Source organism: Sylvia atricapilla, chromosome 4 (genome assembly GCF_009819655.1).
Source record: "Sylvia atricapilla isolate bSylAtr1 chromosome 4, bSylAtr1.pri, whole genome shotgun sequence".
Taxonomy (NCBI): Eukaryota; Metazoa; Chordata; class Aves; order Passeriformes; family Sylviidae; genus Sylvia; species Sylvia atricapilla.
The window spans coordinates 58,373,480-58,392,359 of NC_089143.1; the positions used below are offsets into that span (position 1 = coordinate 58,373,480).

General features: G+C 38.8%; 1 protein-coding gene across 3 annotated transcripts; it reads right to left on the reverse strand.

Annotated features, from left to right (window-relative positions):
* Positions 1–5,018: 5,018 nt before the first annotated feature.
* Positions 5,019–18,805, reverse strand: HELQ (helicase, POLQ like). Of its 3 annotated transcripts, XM_066318031.1 has the most exons (18): positions 18,565–18,805; positions 17,461–18,199; positions 16,971–17,149; positions 16,224–16,424; positions 15,086–15,158; positions 14,499–14,596; positions 13,847–13,945; positions 13,038–13,183; positions 12,132–12,371; positions 11,313–11,454; positions 10,912–11,016; positions 10,183–10,402; positions 9,304–9,461; positions 8,821–8,919; positions 8,362–8,535; positions 7,747–7,860; positions 6,656–6,790; positions 5,019–5,217 (listed from the first exon to the last, which is right to left on the reverse strand). In XM_066318031.1, exons 1-18 carry the CDS (start codon positions 18,715–18,717, stop codon positions 5,131–5,133), a joined length of 3,162 nt encoding a protein of 1,053 aa, XP_066174128.1. In that variant the 5' UTR covers positions 18,718–18,805; the 3' UTR covers positions 5,019–5,130. The 3 variants fall into 3 exon arrangements, with proteins under 3 accessions (XP_066174128.1, XP_066174129.1, XP_066174130.1); XM_066318032.1 differs by lacking the exons at positions 17,461–18,199; positions 18,565–18,805 and having other exon boundaries at positions 16,224–16,300; positions 16,971–17,100; XM_066318033.1 differs by lacking the exons at positions 14,499–14,596; positions 17,461–18,199; positions 18,565–18,805 and having other exon boundaries at positions 16,224–16,300; positions 16,971–17,001.
* Positions 18,806–18,880: the final 75 nt, after the last annotated feature.

An 18,880-nucleotide genomic window follows, 5' to 3' on the forward strand; every position in this document is an offset into this window, starting at 1 on the left:
ACCACTACATTTAACACCACCATTACATTTCCCCCCTACACCAGTTCATCCTGAAGCATCCATGTTTCTTAGGAAGTTTGTTTTGAAAACAGCTGTCTGCTGGAACAGGCTGTGAATCTGTTACTTTATTTGGGTGCAGTGCTTCCCACACACACCGAAGTTGGGGCATTAATCTGTGGCTCAAATGCTGCCTGCCTGGCCCTTCCTGTTCCTGCTTGCTTGACATTTTTGTACTATGAAGTAACTTTCCACCAGAACTAGAAGAACTTGACCAAATTAACTCTGTTTTTGATAAGCACATCCACAGCTCTGCCGAAAAGGAACCGTCAGTGACGCTTCTGACTGTCTCAGTATCTTAGTCAGGGTAATGCTTCCCATTTTGGGGGTGCAGCACCAATTATATGCCCACGCCCCAGGAAGGGCTGGGGTGACTATCTGCCAGAGGAATAACTCATCTATCAGCAGATGACTGGAGCACCAAACAAACTACTCAGCCTCATGGGTAGACTAAGGATATAAGAATGTAGTTCAGTGTGTGAAAAAACCATTGCTGCAAACCCTAGCTAAGGCTGTTACTACAGGTGCAGGAAAGGTGCAGGAACTGTCAGGCAAGATGTAGCCTGTGCACAAGTTTTTTCTGTTGGAATTCCCTACTTCTGCCTTCCCTACTTCTTCCTCCATGTTCTTCTTTGAGAAGAGGCACTTTGGGTCACTTGCTGCTGTGCTGTATTTCTCACAGCAAAGGCAAAAAGAGTGTATTTCAAGTGGTCAAGGCTATGTTTTGGGATGAGTTGCTGTGTACAGATGTGTGTACATAAAGTCTGGCACGTCTGTTTTTATCAGCCTGTGAAACCTTGTAGCTGGAAAACAATGCTTTCCAGCATTAGCTTAAGAGCTTGAGGTACTAAATGAGAAGTGGCAGCTTTTGCCTGGGCATTTTTCACATAGTTTTATACATATTTTTTAAATATTGCAGAGTAGGGGAGTTCAGTACAGATGTATTTGGACTTATGTGAATTAGTGCAGAATTTGAGTGATGTCCTGTGAGCTACAAGGGGAATGTTTAAGAACTAGGACTAGGCTTAAGCCCACTTGAGTGTTACTTGAAGCCAGATCCAAACAAGTCTCCCATCCCTCTTCCTCACTCCACACCAAGCCTAGCCCCTGCCTTGTGACATTCACATGCTTTGGTCTTACAGCTCCTATCAGTCAGTTCTGCTTCTCCCAGGAATGCTATTAGACACCCTGTGATGACTAGGTTTTTATAACTAGAAAGAACTAAAAATAAAACCTTCCAGGAATTTTAACTGTCCAACAACAGTAGCACCATGCTATTGCTAACAGGGGCACTTCTGCTGTTCCTGGGCAAGCACTAAGAATTGATGTATTTATATCTACATCTATGTCATTGCTTTACCATGTGTATGTTAAGGGAATTCAGAAGGGAAGAGCTGCCTCTGCAAAAAGCAAACAATTCTTGTGACACAGATGTTTGGGCAGATTAAGAGAGCTGACCTGTGTCAGAATAGTGCTATTTCTATATAAGAAGCCTCATGAAGATGAAACTAAGGCTAAGCTGATGCCAAGAAAGCATGGAAACTGTAAAAATAGAGATGTCTATCAGAGTGATCTTGTGAGTTATCCTTCCTCCCTGCCCCAAGCCTGCAGCCTTGTCCTGACATAGCACACAGCTCTCAGTACTCCCTCCTGGTTTAATTTCTGAGCTCAGCCGGTTATGGGGGTCTGAGATGGCACACACTGTTTATTCAGAGATGGAAATGACACCTTGGGTCTAGATTTCAGCATTCTCTTTGATATGCACACAAAGATGAAATGAAGCTTTAAAAGGAAAGACGAAGTGAGAGCTAGGCAGGACTAACTCATGTGGAAACGGCTTTCCAGAACACAGGAACACAATAGATCTCATTCACACTATGAAAATTAACAGCTAAACGTTACCCAAAGCCTGGCTCTCTTACCAGTCCTTCCAGGGAGACAGTTTTCAGTAAGTTATGTACAGGGGTTCCTGTAGAACCTGTAGAAATAGACACAAGAACTAGTCTATTTGCCAAGCTGGAAGTGGAGTGAACAGAAATAAAGACCAAGAAATATGCTCTGAGGTTTTAGGTCAGAACATTTCTCTGCCCCTGAACAGACTTGCACACACAATAGCTCTGAGCCAATTTACTGTGTGTTAGGAAGACATTGGCAGGAACATCCAACAGAGCATATTTTATGACCTACTTAGCTTTGAAGCATCTATCATTAGATTCCATTCCATATCGCATAAAAATAAGGTAAAGTCATCGATGTTGCTTCTTTCCCTTTAACACAGGCCTTAGGATACAAACATCCCATTGAGGCAAGTCAGAAAGACTTGCTTTCCAAAATATCTTGAATCCATCCTCAGCATAAGTTTTCCCATAGCACATCCACCCATAACAGACATTTACCAAACTGATGCATACCCATTCCAACACCTGCATGTTTTATATATATATATGTATATATAATCAGCCCAGTACTGTACTTGACACTGAAGCACTGAGCATCATCTGGCAGCACAAAAATACCATGAGCAGCATCTTCTGTATTCCCTTTTTTCTCCTCTCCCATCTCCACCCAGGGGAAAAGCCCAGGTAAGAAAGCTTTATATGAAAAGCATTTAATCACACATTAGAAGGAAAAAGCAGTATGAAATACATGTACTGCCTTGCCTGATAAGCTTGATTTCAGGAAACTGAGGCAAGCTACATATAGCAAAGTTTCAGTGCAAATTAGTGCAGCTTCATTTCACTTCTGATGCTCACTAAGGTCAAAGAGAAAGCCTTAGGGGAATTGCATTCATCCATCCAGGCAGAGCACAGCTTGTGTAAAGAACAGCAGAGACAACAAATGCCAACCTCTTTTCTTTCCAGACCAGTTTATGCAGATTTAAAACCACTCTCTTATTTCAAACCAGCTTTTTCTACCATTTTCACAGGAGCTCTGGCATTTGTAGGGAATACTTGACTTTATTCCCAAATGTGTATCTCATCACAACCTGATCTTGCAGCAGTGCTGGGTGTCACAGTCATGTCCAGTGAGGGTACATTTAGCACGTGGCAAGAACAGTATCTTCCTGCTGTTCCCCTCTGCTATATAAACACATAAAATGTACACTTTAATTAGCATGCAAGTACAAATATCATGCAAAGAATTGTGGCAGAGGTTACTGGCTCATTGACTATTCTGTAATAAATGTAGCAATTAATGGATAATTTCCATAACATCTGTTATTGCAGTAACTCACTACTCAGAGTAAATATTATTATACTAACTTCCTGGGGCTCTTTTTCCCCCCAAAGCCACACACAACTGTACCAAATTTTGGAAAAGCACCATCAATAAACCTTTAAGGTAGCTGTGTTTTCTTATGTGGGTATTACATCACTTGCTTAGATATGTATTGATGGTTATGCTGGAATGACCATCATCTGCCTCTTGAATGTAACACAAATAAACCAACAGGGAATTTAATATTATTTATTGTTTGGTCAAAAATATATTCTAATTAAAAGGGCAAGGCATTAAGAGACAGACTTACTTATAGCCTCAAGTCATGGCAAATATTGCTTCTGCCCTTGAGGACCAACTTCACATTTTTTCATGTTCCCAAATCCAATTGTGCCTTAGGCACTTAAATAGCAATAACAGGATTCCCCTGTGGGCACTCATGGTACCACTGGAAATGAATCACACTGCCTCTAAAAAGTGCTGGTTTTAAATTCCTGACCTGGTTTAATGCTGAATGCAGTCAAATATTGCATTTATCCAAACCGTGTAAGCCACTCTGAAGCATCCCAAGTATAGAGGCATCTGTATGCCAAATAAAGGCTTATAAAGAATTTATTCAATTGCCACCTATGATTTCTCTAATGCAACAACAAAATGAGCAATAAAATATTAGCATTTTCATCATTTTTCACCATAACCACTTTCTATCTAGCATTCAACATCCAACACCCCCACTGGATTTAAAAACATTTTTGGTTATTTCTAGAACCCTAACATAATTAACCTATCAAGCTCCCAGTTTAAGTAAAGTTTATCTTACTTTTCCTTTACTGAGAAGAGACCATATTTTACACAGAAATGCCATGTTTAGGTGTGCCACTACACTGGCTACCATAATTGGAAACTACTTTCATGAAACTACTTTCTCTTGAGACCCCCACTGGAACCCAAAGCAGTCTATGATTCTGTAATTTAACACAGCAGGCTGCCCCACCTTTCACATCTGTCTTAATGTGCAGGCCATTGTCGAGTACTACACACCAGCTTTGAAGTTTGCTGTCACTGCTGAGGAAGGTTCAGGAATCCTCAAAACTACTTTCATGAAGCCTAACATTTTGCTGGAGCAAATCAGGTTCAGATGCCTTTAAAATCCTAGGGTGGCTGACACATGCCCATGGAATCTCAGAACTCGACAGGGCTTCTGAAATGTCATTCTTTGAGACTTCATCTTTATTTAGTCTTCACATTTTAGCAAGAAATTAAAAAGTTTTTAAAAAAATAAACATTCTGTTTGAAAGATTGCTTCAGAGGCATCCTGAAAGAATTATCTCAGAGAATTGCCAGAAGTTGATATCTGCATTTTTTAAAAAGGCTTAAACTAGGCATCATTTACAACCTCTTGCTCAACTCTGGGACAAATTCTTTGTTATGATTGCAGCACCTTCCATTAGCTACAGTTAGAGGACAGAGAATCCTGCCGGTCAATGCAATCCGGCATTTTGGGGTAGCTCACTCAAGTGCACCCGTCCTAAAGGGAATATCCAGAGATATTATTTAAGTCAGCTGTGAGCAGAAGTACACACAAAGCAGTCAGTCCAATTCCCAAAGCACTCCTAGGGCTATGTATGAAACCAGGAAGGAATGAAGATGACTCTGTCCTATTGCTCAAAAAGCTCATAATCAAAACTTTCAAATAAAATCAACTTTCCAGGAGACATTCTGAATTCTGAATTCACTCAAAATTGTGGTATACAAAAGACATTAAATATTTATTAAATTACAGCAGCTTTAAGCAAGAGAGATAAAAACTTTAAAATATCCAAATTTTGGATGCACGACTTTTCTTCATGACAATCAGTGGGTCCCTGGGATATCTGTCGGCACTTTTAAGAGTTCTTCAACTTCTTCCTGTAAAGCCTCAGCTTTTTCACTCAGCAGCATCTACAACAAGAAAAAAACCCAAAGAAACAACAATTAGAAATAAAACCACAAGCATTAGCATAACTCTTAGATTAAAGCACTACTGTTTCTTTCCAAACTTGCACCTGGGTCTGTGAAAGACTTCTGCTGCTGCTCCCAGGACTGCAGCAGCTTTGCCTCAAAGGACCAGGATTTTTTTGCTGCTAAGTGTACACCCATATAAAAGCAGTCACACAGAGATTCATACAGCACACAGATAGTTTTCTGGATTCTACCATCATGTAATACACCAAATTTACAAAACATTAACAGTTTTGTCTGGAATTGTTAAGGAACATTTTTAACCTTAGACATTTTTTTTTCCATGTTGGCATAAACATTTTTACGTTGTGCCTGCCAAGCTGAGAACTTCTTCCTTTATTTAGGTTTCTTACTACAGCATTTTACACCAAACATGCAGGACACCTGATATCAGCAGTTGTTTAATCCACTGCCCTGAACTGTTTGTTGCTGGCACAGAGACGAACAGGACCCCATATAAGCACTTTTCTAACTTCCCAGTTAGAGAAAACTCCATGAATTTAGTGTCTGTGTCAGATTAGGGGAGATTGCTAGATTTGTCATTGATGTCATGATTGCATATATCCCTTTCTTTTGAATCCCACAGCAGCAAACTAAAAAAGGCAGCAAAAAACCTACAACAACATTATCTGAACATGAACTTTTAAGTGCACAACCCCTAAAGTTGGTATGCTTACTTCGTGAGAATGTGCAAACCAAAACTTTCTAATTGACTGCTTGATTTTTACACCAACCAGCCATCCTTTTATCCTGGACATTCCCTTACTTCACCAAGAGCTTGCTCTTTTTAGTAGAATCAAACATGAAGCAAATACCATTGCAACAGCAGATAGTGAATGGAGATAGAGAGACAACACCATCACTTGATATCAAGTACTTCCTGTATTTTTTGTTTAGACACAACTCAAGGGTTTGTTACAGAACAAACAGTTCTGTAACACAATACAGTGCATATTCAAAATGGAAAAGACAGGAAAGAATTACAGGCCATGACAAAAGCAGCCTAAATAGGTGAGGTTAATCCTGCACCTTGTTGGTTTCAGTTTGTCTATAACCCTACAAATCCTGGTTTTTGTCACAACGACCACTAGAACTTCTGTAAGATAAGACCTGAGATACTGGCAGAACTGAACATTTCAAATATCAAACAAGCTGTCAAGCATTTTTGCCCTTTTTCTCCCCCTCTGAAAAGCAGCACCACTTAGCACTACCCTGTACACAACAGATTGTTCCTAGTACAGATCAGCATTTGGATCACAAACATCCACTAATGCCTTTGGCGGTAAATGGAATCCTTCCCTTTTAATGTCATTCAAACATCCACTTTAGACGTGCTGGAGTTCTGAAGCAGATTTTTATAGCTTTGTTTCTAACTCACCTTTGCAGATGAAATGATTTGTTTGGCCTGACGTCGTGATAAGTGCTCAATCATCCTCACCAGAGTTTCTGGATTTGCATTAGCCAAGTGTGCTAAAGTTTTGTAACCTGCATTGTAAAGCTGTTTTGCTCGTGCCTGAAAGTACAGAACTGTGTTAGATTATCAAAACAGGAAATAACAATTTGCTAAGTGCCAATCTCTAAACCAACCTCAAACATTTCAATCTGCAAATCAATCCAGCTCTCTTTTTCTTACATGAATACTCACTGAGAATCTTTATAGCCCAAAAGCACAGCTTTACCACTAAGATTTACCACCCTAGCAATCTTACCCAGCTCTTAGGAAGCCATTTGCCTTTATTTTCTCTGAGCCTAGATGATACCAATGCTGCTGTCTCCTCTTGTTATCACGTTTTCTGCATTCACTGTCCTTGACAGGAATGACAGGCCCACGTTCTTTGCAAGTGTCTATATTGTTTAATTTCTCAGATTAAAACCTCAGTGCCACTAAATTCAGTGGTTTTCTGACACACTGATTCTACAACATGCTGGACAGGCAAGTTAAGTCATTTTGCAAAGAGCAGAACCTTGGACTGAAGCCCCAAAAGCACTTTTATTTTCATAGAAGTCTTTGATTCAGAGACTGGTTAAATTTCTTATTTAAAATACATGCAGTACTGCAAGTGATTGCCAAAGCCAAAGTTCCCAACAGGACTTTGCATATTTCTGTAAGGATCTTCTAACTCAAATATGTAAATTCTTATTTCTCTTGACTCTCATGAACTGAAGAATCCTTACCACAAAAAAAACTTGGACTCTGTTTTCCAACTGAGTATACAACTAAATTATTGTCCAAATACAGTATTTTCATAGTTGCTGTGGCAGCAGCCAGAAGAAAAACATTGGCTCCTGCTCCCATTTCCTCAACAGATCACTTTTCCCCCAACCTCCAGACTGCTGTGGAGTATCTGCTGAATTACGCTGAATTCCAAGTAACAAATTAGCTTGGTCTTCCAGATACAACTGAAAGGCACAGTAACATTTAGCACACAAGTTAACATTGAAAAGTTTCATCCAGCCAGGTTTACTGACCTCTAGGACCCCTGCTACCTCCATCAGAGGGATGAGTTCTGTCTTAACACAGTATGTTAACTTCTTGGTAAGTTCGGTCAGCAAGGCTTTATAAACCCAGAATTCTTCTAATTCCTGCAGAGACAAAGATTGCTAAAAATCAGCTCCAAAGTTCTGCGCGTGGGAAATATGACTGACAAAACTCTGCTATGGCAACAAGCATATATTTGGCTTTTAGACAGGGGAAGCACTATTATTTCTAGTCATCCTTTCAGGAGAGTGGCAGAGGTGTATTCAGCACTCTTCAGCTGAACATAGCAAAGCTGGGGAAAGTCTTAAGGATAAGCAATGCATTATTTCAATTATTGCACCAACAGCACTGACAGTGATCAATGCCCTGTACAATTTGTATATTTTCACATTCTCAGTGCATTAAGCTTGCTTTTACTATCAGAAATGTCATTGTATGAACATGCTTTACTCAGTAGAAAAAAATAACATAGAACAGGAAAGGGGAAGAAACATTTTTGCACAGGAAAGGTGCACCTGTATTCAGCTCTAAAGTAAGAGAACAAAACTACAGATTTTGCAAAACCAAACCACAAATAATTTCTTTACATTCTTGTGACACAGTACCTCACAGAAATGTAGAAGGCAGGATGCAAAGGAGGCTGCAGAACTGAGGAGATTTTGCACATATCCCCGGGACATGTTAAATTTCTCTGAAACACTCCATATGTTGGTCTCTTTCAGTAGGGCATAGAGGACAAATGTCAGGTAGAGCCTGTTCACCACAGCATTGTCCACATTCTAGGAATAAGACAAGCTAGAATTTAGAGCCAGTGTCACACTGCAGATGTTCTATTAGTATTACAAAGCAAATGTTTTAATCTCTACTCCTTTCACAGTTTAAAAACATTTCTGTATTGCACACGAAGACATTAAAACATTAAGAAAACTGACCACTGAGATTAAAAGAACTTTAATAATCAGAACAGCAATAAACAGCACTAGCAGAAAAATAATCTGGAATTTGTAAATAATCAAATGAAATGAATAAACTGTCATCTTAGGTATGAGAAATCTCCAACCTACCTTTCTGATGGCTTGACCAGACGCCTTTTTTGTAATAAAGCTTTCAGGTACTCCCACAATTTCTGCTACTTTTTGCTCTGCTGCACTTAGTTGGTTGAACTAAAACAAAATTTTATAAAGAATTTTCAGATATTTCGTTCTCTTAACATTGTAGAAAACACAAGTGTATTATTTATAGTGCAACAATGTTTTTCAGTATCTCTATATAATCAATAGACTAGTACTACAGTCACCAGTCACAAGCAGCTCTGAGACTCCTTTGCCTACTTGTTTGAATTATCTGCAACTGTCTATCTCTGAATGCCTCATTTTAACAGAATTAAATAGATTCTAGTGCTCCCCCCAAAAAAGAAAAAAAAATACATATATAGCATATTTGCCAGACTGTTACCCCACTTCATGTCCTGTGTGTGCAAACCCCCTGCACATTGAATACACAGGATTACTGAATGCTCCAATGCATGTTTGTCAGCAATTTCTCACCTGTCTCAAGTATATCATCCAATCTGGGCTACAGGTAGAAGTCATATCATAGGGAGTTGACAGATACAGGAGATGAAGGTTGCTCTCAAGAACCAGTCCCTCCAAACCCTTCTTTAATTCTCTGTACAGAAGATTGCAGTATGCCAGGTCTATTGAGCCTAGAACAAGCACACAGGGTAAGAATAAGCACAGTTATAAACAGACACACAGAGTTAATGAGGTATATTTTAACATAGAGTCAGTACTGTTTTTACTACCTTCCACAAAAGCTTATTTCTCTCCAGTTCAGAAGGCATAACATCTGTAACCTGAATAACTGTTCTAACCTAGCATGAGCAGTGAAGCAAAGCTGAGGAGAGGCAGTCACCTATTTTCATGTATGTTCATTCTGTGTGGTTTTGGAGTGCTTGTGAAATGCCTTGGCTTTACTGAAATCCTGCAATAATGTAGTAGATTGAAGGAACCCTTCAGACTCATCCTATTTCAATTACATTCCATACTCCAAAATCTTTACGGTACGACAGGAAAACAGAACTTCCTGATGTATTTTTTTTAATTACAATTTGTCTACATGTCATATACTCTCTTTCCCTCTTAAGCTTTCCAAGAACTCCTTCTGTTTACAATAACCTGTTCATAACAATTAATTGTAAATCAAAATCCTGAACCACTTTGATTACAACCACTAGGTTTTTTTTAGGGGTACAGTTCTGGTTTTGTCCCCAGTGGGATCAATATTATCACACTCCATTCCCATCATGTTCAGTCATGTGCTTACTTCACTCCCATTTTTAGTCCACTACATCATGTAGTAAAACTCTTTCTCTACAACTTATTTTTCATTGCAGATTAATAATAAGAATAGAAAAAAAGCCTTACCCTTATATGTAGCTTTACCCAAGGGTGTGATTGTCAGAGTAGAATTGGAATTGTGGTCCTTGTCAGATATTCTTCCTTTTAGGAGTCCTTTTTCTATTAGATTTTCCAGCCCATCTTTAATTATCTCTGAGAGGCTCTTCTCTTTAGACACCAGCTGCTGCTGAACACCCAGCAATGTACAGCACATGAAATTGTCCACTTCCTCATGGGTAACTGCTATCTGCACCAATTTGGGAAGTGATTAGCATATTCAAAGTTGTAATTTCACACGTTTAATAAGACAAAGGAAAAAACTACTGATTAAAGAAAGAGCTGTGTTTCTGTAGAAATATATTCCAACAAATAGAACGATAGATACTCAGTGGCGGATCTGATGGACTACTCTCCATCTGTTCTATTCTATTATTCTAGCTACTGCATCATGTTAACTTGTTTCTACTGTTTGTATTTTGAACCAAGTAGCAGAAACAGAAATATTAATATTCTATTGTATAATAAGGTAGATGTAATTTTTGCTTTTACACATAAGATAATTGTTGTGTTACATGATCACTTATGGAGTTAAATGAAAAGATCTAATCTAATCAGGACAAAAACTTGATTAAAGCTGCTCTGAACTTGCAAGCCCAAGCGTTTAAGCAGTCTGTCTTCTTCTACAGAATCAACAGGTGACATTTTCTAGGCATTTCCAAGCACTTAAGTTACTCACAGAGAAGAGTTAACTGATACCTTCAGTCCAACCAAAGATAACAACAGGCTCTGCATTCCCTTGGTCAACTCCAGCAGAAGATTGCTGTAGCAACTCTCCAAAGGACTGTGAACTAAACCCTGAACCTAAAAGGGGCAAGGAATATATTAGTACAGAGTGTTAATTTTACAGTGTTAATTTTACACTTTAAAAAAATCAAACCTGATATGCATGATTCAGCTTATAAAGAAAATAAGGGTAAACATCAAAAGCTTACAGTTCCCATCTGAAAACAAGCCACATAAAGGTAGTTTAAAGGTGTTATTACATACTTACAACTTTAGGAGGTGAACAAAAATTAAGCTAGGCAGCTTGGTCCCTCCTGTTTATTTCACCATCTTAAACCAGCAATGCAAATTACCAACAGCTTTGTAAAAATTACCAAGTGTTTGTCTTTTTCTTGCACTATGAGAATACTTTCTCCAGCACTGTCAATACCAGCTCGACCGGCTCTGCCAATCATTTGTTTATACTGGTTCTTCTTCAGGAAGTCACTGCCAACATAAGGGGCTCTGAGAATCACCCTACAAAGAAGTCTTGAATAAGTTATGCTTATATTCAAATTACTAAAGCAACAGTGAAACGTTACAAATTCAAATTCATTGTTTATATGTGCCCCTTACCTTGTAACTAATAAAAATCTAATGCACCTCTTTGGACAGATGTGTAAATCAATTGTAAAGCAATAAACTATTTAAGGTGCATTAAATGCGCACACAGAAGTGGATTCTTAGCAAACAATCCTTGGTCACACAGAGTACAGCAGCCCTATCATCAGAGCTTGTATATGAAAAGGTAACACATTTTTGTGTTAAAACATATTCCAACTGCAACTCCTTACAAAAGATTTATTTTACCATTTAAATATTGTTCTTAGGAGAGTATCTAAAGAAACCACTGTTCTCTTGAATAACACTACCAAAAACACTAAAGCAATTTTCAGTTTATTAGAACTTCCTTAATCCATTTAGATAAGTGCTCTTCAGTGATATATTCTGAGGTATTTCCTACTGATTCACACTTCCTACATAAATTCTTGTGTCCCAAGTTGAACACAAATTCTTATACTTCCAATATGCTGGTAAAAGCACAAACACACTTTAAACAGCACTGAGAATTCCAGCTTATTAAAGAACTATTTTTTTAAAAGAGAAAAAAAAAAAAAAAAACAATGCAAAAATTACATGTTTTAGCTACTAACCTTCTAGCTGGCAAGTTGACTCCAGCAGCTAGAGTGGCTGTGCAAGCAAGCAGACACAGGACACCTGAAGAATAAGCTTCCTCTATGCTTTTTCTTTCATCATTTGTAAGGCCACTATGGTGATAGGCAATACCAAAAGGGATTGTTTGCTTCAAAACAGGACAGACACTTCCATTTCCAATACTCTTTAGGTTCTTCATGAGATCTTGTTTTTCTTTCTCCCTGTGAGATCTAAATTCTCTTGGAGGAGGAAAAGTGTTTCTTTAGACTTTGATCAATCATTAACCAAAAAGAAAATAAAAACCAAGAGACATGCTTATTGTTTACTTCTGTTCCTCATTGATTCCTCTAACATCTAAGTTGGAGAAATAGTTATTTCCAGTAACTTTGAAACAGCAACACACAAGAGGCTGATTTAGTTGAAACAGAACCTTTCTTGTTAGCAAACACAGGAACAGAAGGGATCAAATACTGGCTGCTTTAGATTTTACAACTCAGATTTCCAAAGTAGGTATGGAACAGAGATATTCAACTGACTACCAAAGTACCTGACCAAATGTCAGGATATAGAGAAAAAGACTTGTTTTCTAAGCTTCCAGAAATCAGTGCCAAAGAGACACAAAGATTAATTTAGTATGCTTTTCCTTCTTCTCTTTAGTATTTGTCCTCTGACAATCATCTTTTTCAACTGCATTGGTATAAAATTAAAAACTTTAAAAAAACCATTTAATAAGCCTTTTGCAGTTTGCTATCACTTATGCAATTAGCAACTTTACATGATTCCATGTTCAAGGCATTTACTTCTAATCACCAGAGAAACACACCTGCAAACTAGATGACAAAAAATCCCAAATTTTAAGCAATTATTTCACATATAATTATAAAAAAATAAAGACAGAAACTTACTTCTTGAGGTACTTGCTCACCATTGAAGCCACATTTTCACAATTCTTTTTAGTGGGACAAAAGATTAGGCAAGAATATTTAGGAATAACTTCAGTAACCAGTGCAATGATGTGGTCAGGATCTGCTTTCTCCAGATTACTAGAATACTGTAATAAGCACAGATTGACAAATATTTCAACTTAGGAATTAAGTCATAACCGAAATATTCAATTTTTGTTGTCAACCATTGCTTGAATACTCCCACTGGATTTAATGTGACATAATTCCAGGAAGTTGTAGGATAAGCTCTTCTCCTAATCCTCACTTGAAAGACATCTACCTTGAGTGATACATGGATATACAAATCAAATTCTTTGCTTTTTCCCTGAATACTTCATTTTCTTTTAGCAACACTTGTGATACTGGCAGTCTACCATTAGACATATTTTTCTCTGTAAAGGTTGAAATTAATCCCTACAAGGCAGGAGAAAAGGTATCTTCTTTCAGTTTTGTCTGAGAGTGATCAACTGTTGGGAAAATCTACCCCTAAACATAAAACTTAGAGCATTTAGAATACTCAAACATGTTACCCTTCACATGACAAAATACTGAAGAAACCTCTACCTTGAGGAGTAAAAAAGGAGTGACAATGAAGCATTCAGTATTTTAAGGCTTTTTTCCTTCCCAAAGCTAAACACGTCTTTCTCATGGGTATTACAAATAAATGATCATGTTTAAGTAATTTCTCTAATAAAAGGACTGTAAGTAAATCAGTGTAAAATAATGATTTTCACAGCAGTTTGAAGAAACTATAAGCACTCTGTTCTTACCTTGAAATTGAGGAGGCGTGAAAAAGCAAAGCCATTTTCTGTTTTGCTGTCAACTGCATAAATGGTGTCTTGTACCTTTATGTATTCCTTCAATTCTACCTAGCAAGATGGAAGCCACAAACAGAAATTTTAGTTTAATTACTCAGTTTTCTCTAAAGCTATTGCTGATGTAATTGCTTAGCTACAGCATTTCTCTAAGCATCACATGTCATACACACACTTTAAGATTTTTAAAAGAACTAATTGTTTCAATTATTTACCTTGATAAAGCATGGAGTCATAATGAAGAATGCCAAAATTGTATGAACCATGAACTATTTATAAACCATGCAGTCCTTTACAGCATACAAGAACCAGCAGTACAAATTCTAGTTACACCAAATGGACAGCAATGCTTCATCACAGTAGCTGCAATTTAGGAATTGCTTCAGTTAAAATGAAACAAATGCCTTAGCAGAGCAGTATAAAGGTTTTGTGTATTTTGAAGTTCATAGTGCTATTTATTGTATTGTTAGCAGTTAGAGAGCAATAACAGGCCTTAGATTAAACTGTGCAATTAAGCACAAACTCTGTGATACAATCCTTAAGAGATTTACTATGATTTTTAAGGCAAATATCTTCTCTAGTAGTTCCTGGTATCTTGTATACAGACCGGTCTAAAATTATTAGTGTAGTACTCCGCTTGCAGGAACTTCTGCAGGTCTCCAACATTATTTAATGTTGCACTCATGCCAATGATCTGTGTCTTTTCTGTAAAACAGAATTGAGATGAATTTATGGTCACATTACCAATTTTTAAGACTTCTGTTCAGTATTAAAGCCATGAGGCTCCTTCTTCATCATTACCCTTTTCAAAATGCCAAAGTAGCAGGTTTGAAGGTAAAGGCCACTACTAAAGAAATACTAACTAAGAAACAATACTAAGTTACAAAATACTGAGACTTAAATGTAAAAAAAGAAGCATTTAATTGAATGCCCAAAGGGCTCCTACAAAGAAATGGAAGACATTTGACAATACTCAGGACTTCACAGAGAAGTATCAAAAGAACTTCAAAACCACCTTAAAATCGTTAGAGGGTGCATTAACACTTAAATGAGTAAATGCTGTTAATACATGGAGTCATGCCATGCTTTTCAGAAGCAGCCAAAGCACCACAAATCCAGAAAGTGAGAGTGTGACTTGCTCAGAGAGACCAGGACTACAAAACGTTAATGACATTAACTGTAGCCACGACTTACTACTGGTGTAAAGAATTTTCGCCAGAGTGATTTCCAGGATTGCTCCACGACTTCCCTCCCCGAGCATGTGCAGCTGTGCACAGAAGGGAAAAAGAAAAGGCAAGAATGCTGCTGAGTTATTTCTTTAAAAAGCTCCAGAATATATGGACCTAAAGAAATACTTCAGAACTGTCTTTGTTGGACTTCCTCATGATATCCCTTGTGTAAATTTGGATTGTTAAGTTCAGATGTATAACCTCACTTAAAAAGTATTTAAGAACCACAGGAAAACAGACTCAAGGGCAAATGAAGACCACAAGATTTACCTTCCATTTAACTAGACCACAACTGACACAAACTTTTAACTCTTGAAAGTAAACAGTCAGTGTGGAGATCTTTGTATTCCCCAGCCTAAGGCAATTTTAAACAAAACGTGGTTTAAGCAACACTTAGGCGTAAAAACATTCCTAGCAGCCAGCTTCCAGAAGAACCAGAAGTTAGTGCTTCAGCTGCCCTGTGTGTTTAGAAGCTAAGATGCCAAAGTATGGTCAGTCAACCTGAAGAATTCCACAAATTAAGATCCCAGCTAGATGTTATACATGTTATTCAACCCCACAATCAACCCTTGGAAATGGAACAACTCAGACCCACCACAGTAAGAGGCAATTCTCACTGCCAAACGTTACTTGGTATTCTTCTTTTTGTCAATGTTTCCCTGTGTCATTAATACCAGACACAAAGTTGCATGGTTTCACATCTAAGAGTGAAGTTCTGGCCTTCATAGCGTACATTCCGTACAATTAAAATTCTTTATGCTTTTTGGTAACTCATTAAGACTTCTAAATGACAAGTAGTTATGCAGGAATTCACCATCAACCACTACCACAGCAAATCTCTCAATATAAATCTATTACTCTGAAATAGCAATAAATGCTTCACTTAAAACAAACAAAAAAAACCCCCTCAGAATTACAGAACTAGGTGCCAATTCAGAACATAAAAAATAAAAGTAATTTTCATTAATTGAAATTAATTGAATTGAAATGAACACTCTTAAGCAAAACCAAGCAGGCAAAGAACTTGTCGTACCTAAATAATTGCTTATTAGAACTCTAAAAGAACTTGCATCTGATAAATGTGAATAAATGTTGTGGCCTACCTCATCAACCACAACCAGGCCGAGGTCACACATCCTTTCTGTTTCGATTAAGGAGTTCACCAGACTGTGTCCTTTTTCTATAGTAGCAATATAAAGAGATTTTTTTACTCTCCTTTTGACTGGTGGAAATCGTCCTTTACTTCCTGCATATTCTTCAACCAGGAAACCCAATTCTATCCCAAAACTCGATAAACCCCTAACCTATAAAAGAAAATCAATTAGACAACAAATTCACACTCATTTTGGATTTCATTTCCCATTTTTTGGAGCTGCCTCAAGAACTCAATGTTCAGAAAACCAACCCATATCACAATCATTAATAAGTGAAAACATATTAGCTAATAATATCTATTCCAGCTACAGAATTGAAGTGTCCACACATATTATGAAGCTGTTCTCTAAAACTAACTTTCCCTTTACACCAAAAAATGATAGTTTTTATTTCAAGACCTCTTCTTTAGCAAGTTGGGCAGCACAGCAGCCCTTAGGCTGCAGAACTAAACAAAACATCCTCAAAAGCCATTATTTCAAAATTCAGTACCCTTTACTTCACAACTCAACGTCTTCACCCCATGATTTGTGTCTGTTCCATTGCAAAATTACTGACCCTCAGAGCAGCATTTACGAGAGGTCACTCACTTCTCACTGTATATTCATAAAAACCTAGCTGGAAAGCAGGCAAGTAAGCAAATAAAATATATCAGGAAAGATTTTTATCAAAGCATTCCAGAAATACTCTATCCAGACCTTTTCTTGGACAATGGCAACATATGGCAGGATCATCAGGACATCCTTCTGCCTGCAGAGTAGTTCTTGGAGAATAATTATTTCAGCTACAAGAGTTTTTCCACCACCAGTTGGTAACGAGTATATCAAATTCTTCCTCTGCTGTAGGGATTCTAGCATTAAGCAATCATGCTGCCACTCTGCAAAATGAAAAGGGAACTATCAGCAACCCCAGGGGCATGTGAATCGATACCAAAGTGCCTCAAAAAAGCACTTAAAGCCTTCAGTGATGGTAACTTTCAAAGTATTCTGTAATCCAGATGGATACCATCCAGCCATTCCATCCATCCAAAACACCAAAATAGTCACTTCCTAAAGCAGGACAACTACTTTTCAGCGTGCTTTACCTTAAGCATTACTTTAAACATATTTACAGTATAATGGGTGAAACAGACAATATTCCACTAGGAATTCTTTTTTTTTGTCCCCAACAGACCATTAGTTACACTACCATAAAGTGTTTCAATCCCTCGAAGTTGTCTGAATAAATCCTTAACCTTGCTAGGTAATCCGTAAAAAGGGCCTATATCAACAGAAGAAGATTCAATGACTTTCCTGGCCACAAAAATCTCTTCAGATAAAACAGCTTCTTTGAGCTGTTTGGTCTTGGAGACCTGCAGAGTCTGGGCTCTGGCATTTCCAGTCATAGCACTTTTCAGGTGGTCTTTAAGACTCTCAGTTTTAAATGAAACACTCTTGGAACATGAGGAAGAGTCAAGAGGCCTGTTCCTGTGTTCAGCACCAGCAGAAAAAGTCAATGGGTCCCTGATTTTGTCTGAGGTAGAATTCACACGTTCATCCCTCTCTTTTGAGACTGGAGATGTTCTCAAAGCAGAAGAATGTTCATCCATTTTTTCAAAATACAGAAGTTGTGACAGTGGCAAGTCATCTAAAATCGACTCAGTTAATTCTTGATTGCCATCAGCTGGGTCACTGTCACGCATTTGGCAAGCACCCTCTTTGTCACTTTTAAGGACAACCACATTTTCTGAAGCAGAAGAGTTATCTTGCTCTTTCTGGTGAACTCCTGACTGGAGGGCCCCAAGTACAATCTCTCCAGCTGCTTTCACATCCATATTTTTATCCTGCAGGTATCTGTGCTCAATATCATCCACTTGAGCCATCAATGAATCGTTCCCATAAAAGCTGTCATAGTCACCAAACATATCCTCCTCGCTATCGTTCGTGCACTGCAAAAACGAAAGAGGAGTTATTAACACCCTGAGGCAACATCACAGAAGGCAGAATAACTTGCAGAGCACAAACATCAGCGCCACGTCATCTAAGTCTGCCCCAACTTTACACAGAAGCATTTGGCCTGATGTCGTCTGAGAAAAACCCAGCTTGGGCTCTGAAGGAATGCCTCAGCTCAGCGAAGCAGATATCCTACAAGTAGGAGGATGCGTGCGCAGAGAGACGATAGAAATTAATTTTTTTTTTAAGCTACAGCCAAAAGGCATCATACCCTCTCATACAAAGTACAGCCCTGCCTGACACAAGCCCAGAGGGAGCTCCCCCGCCCCGCCACCAGCCCCAGGATCCCGCCATCCCCTACCGGGGCCTCGGCCGGGGCTCCCTCGCCACCACAGCTCGGTCTCTTGCGAGCCACCGGCGAGCTGGCGGCGACGGGCTGCGCCGGGACCCGGCTCCGCTTGCGCTCCGAGCTGGAGCGGTTCTTCCTCCGCACGGCGAGCTTGGGCTCCGCCATGGCCGGGGCTGCGCGGGGCCGTCAGGGCCGCGGCGGGACACGGGCAGAGGCCGCCGCGCCGCCCCGGGAAACCGCGCCCGCCGTAGCGGGAACGGGAACTTCCGACAACAACGCGCCGGGGGCAGCACATTGGGCCGGACTGCGGCCAATCGCCTGCCCCGAG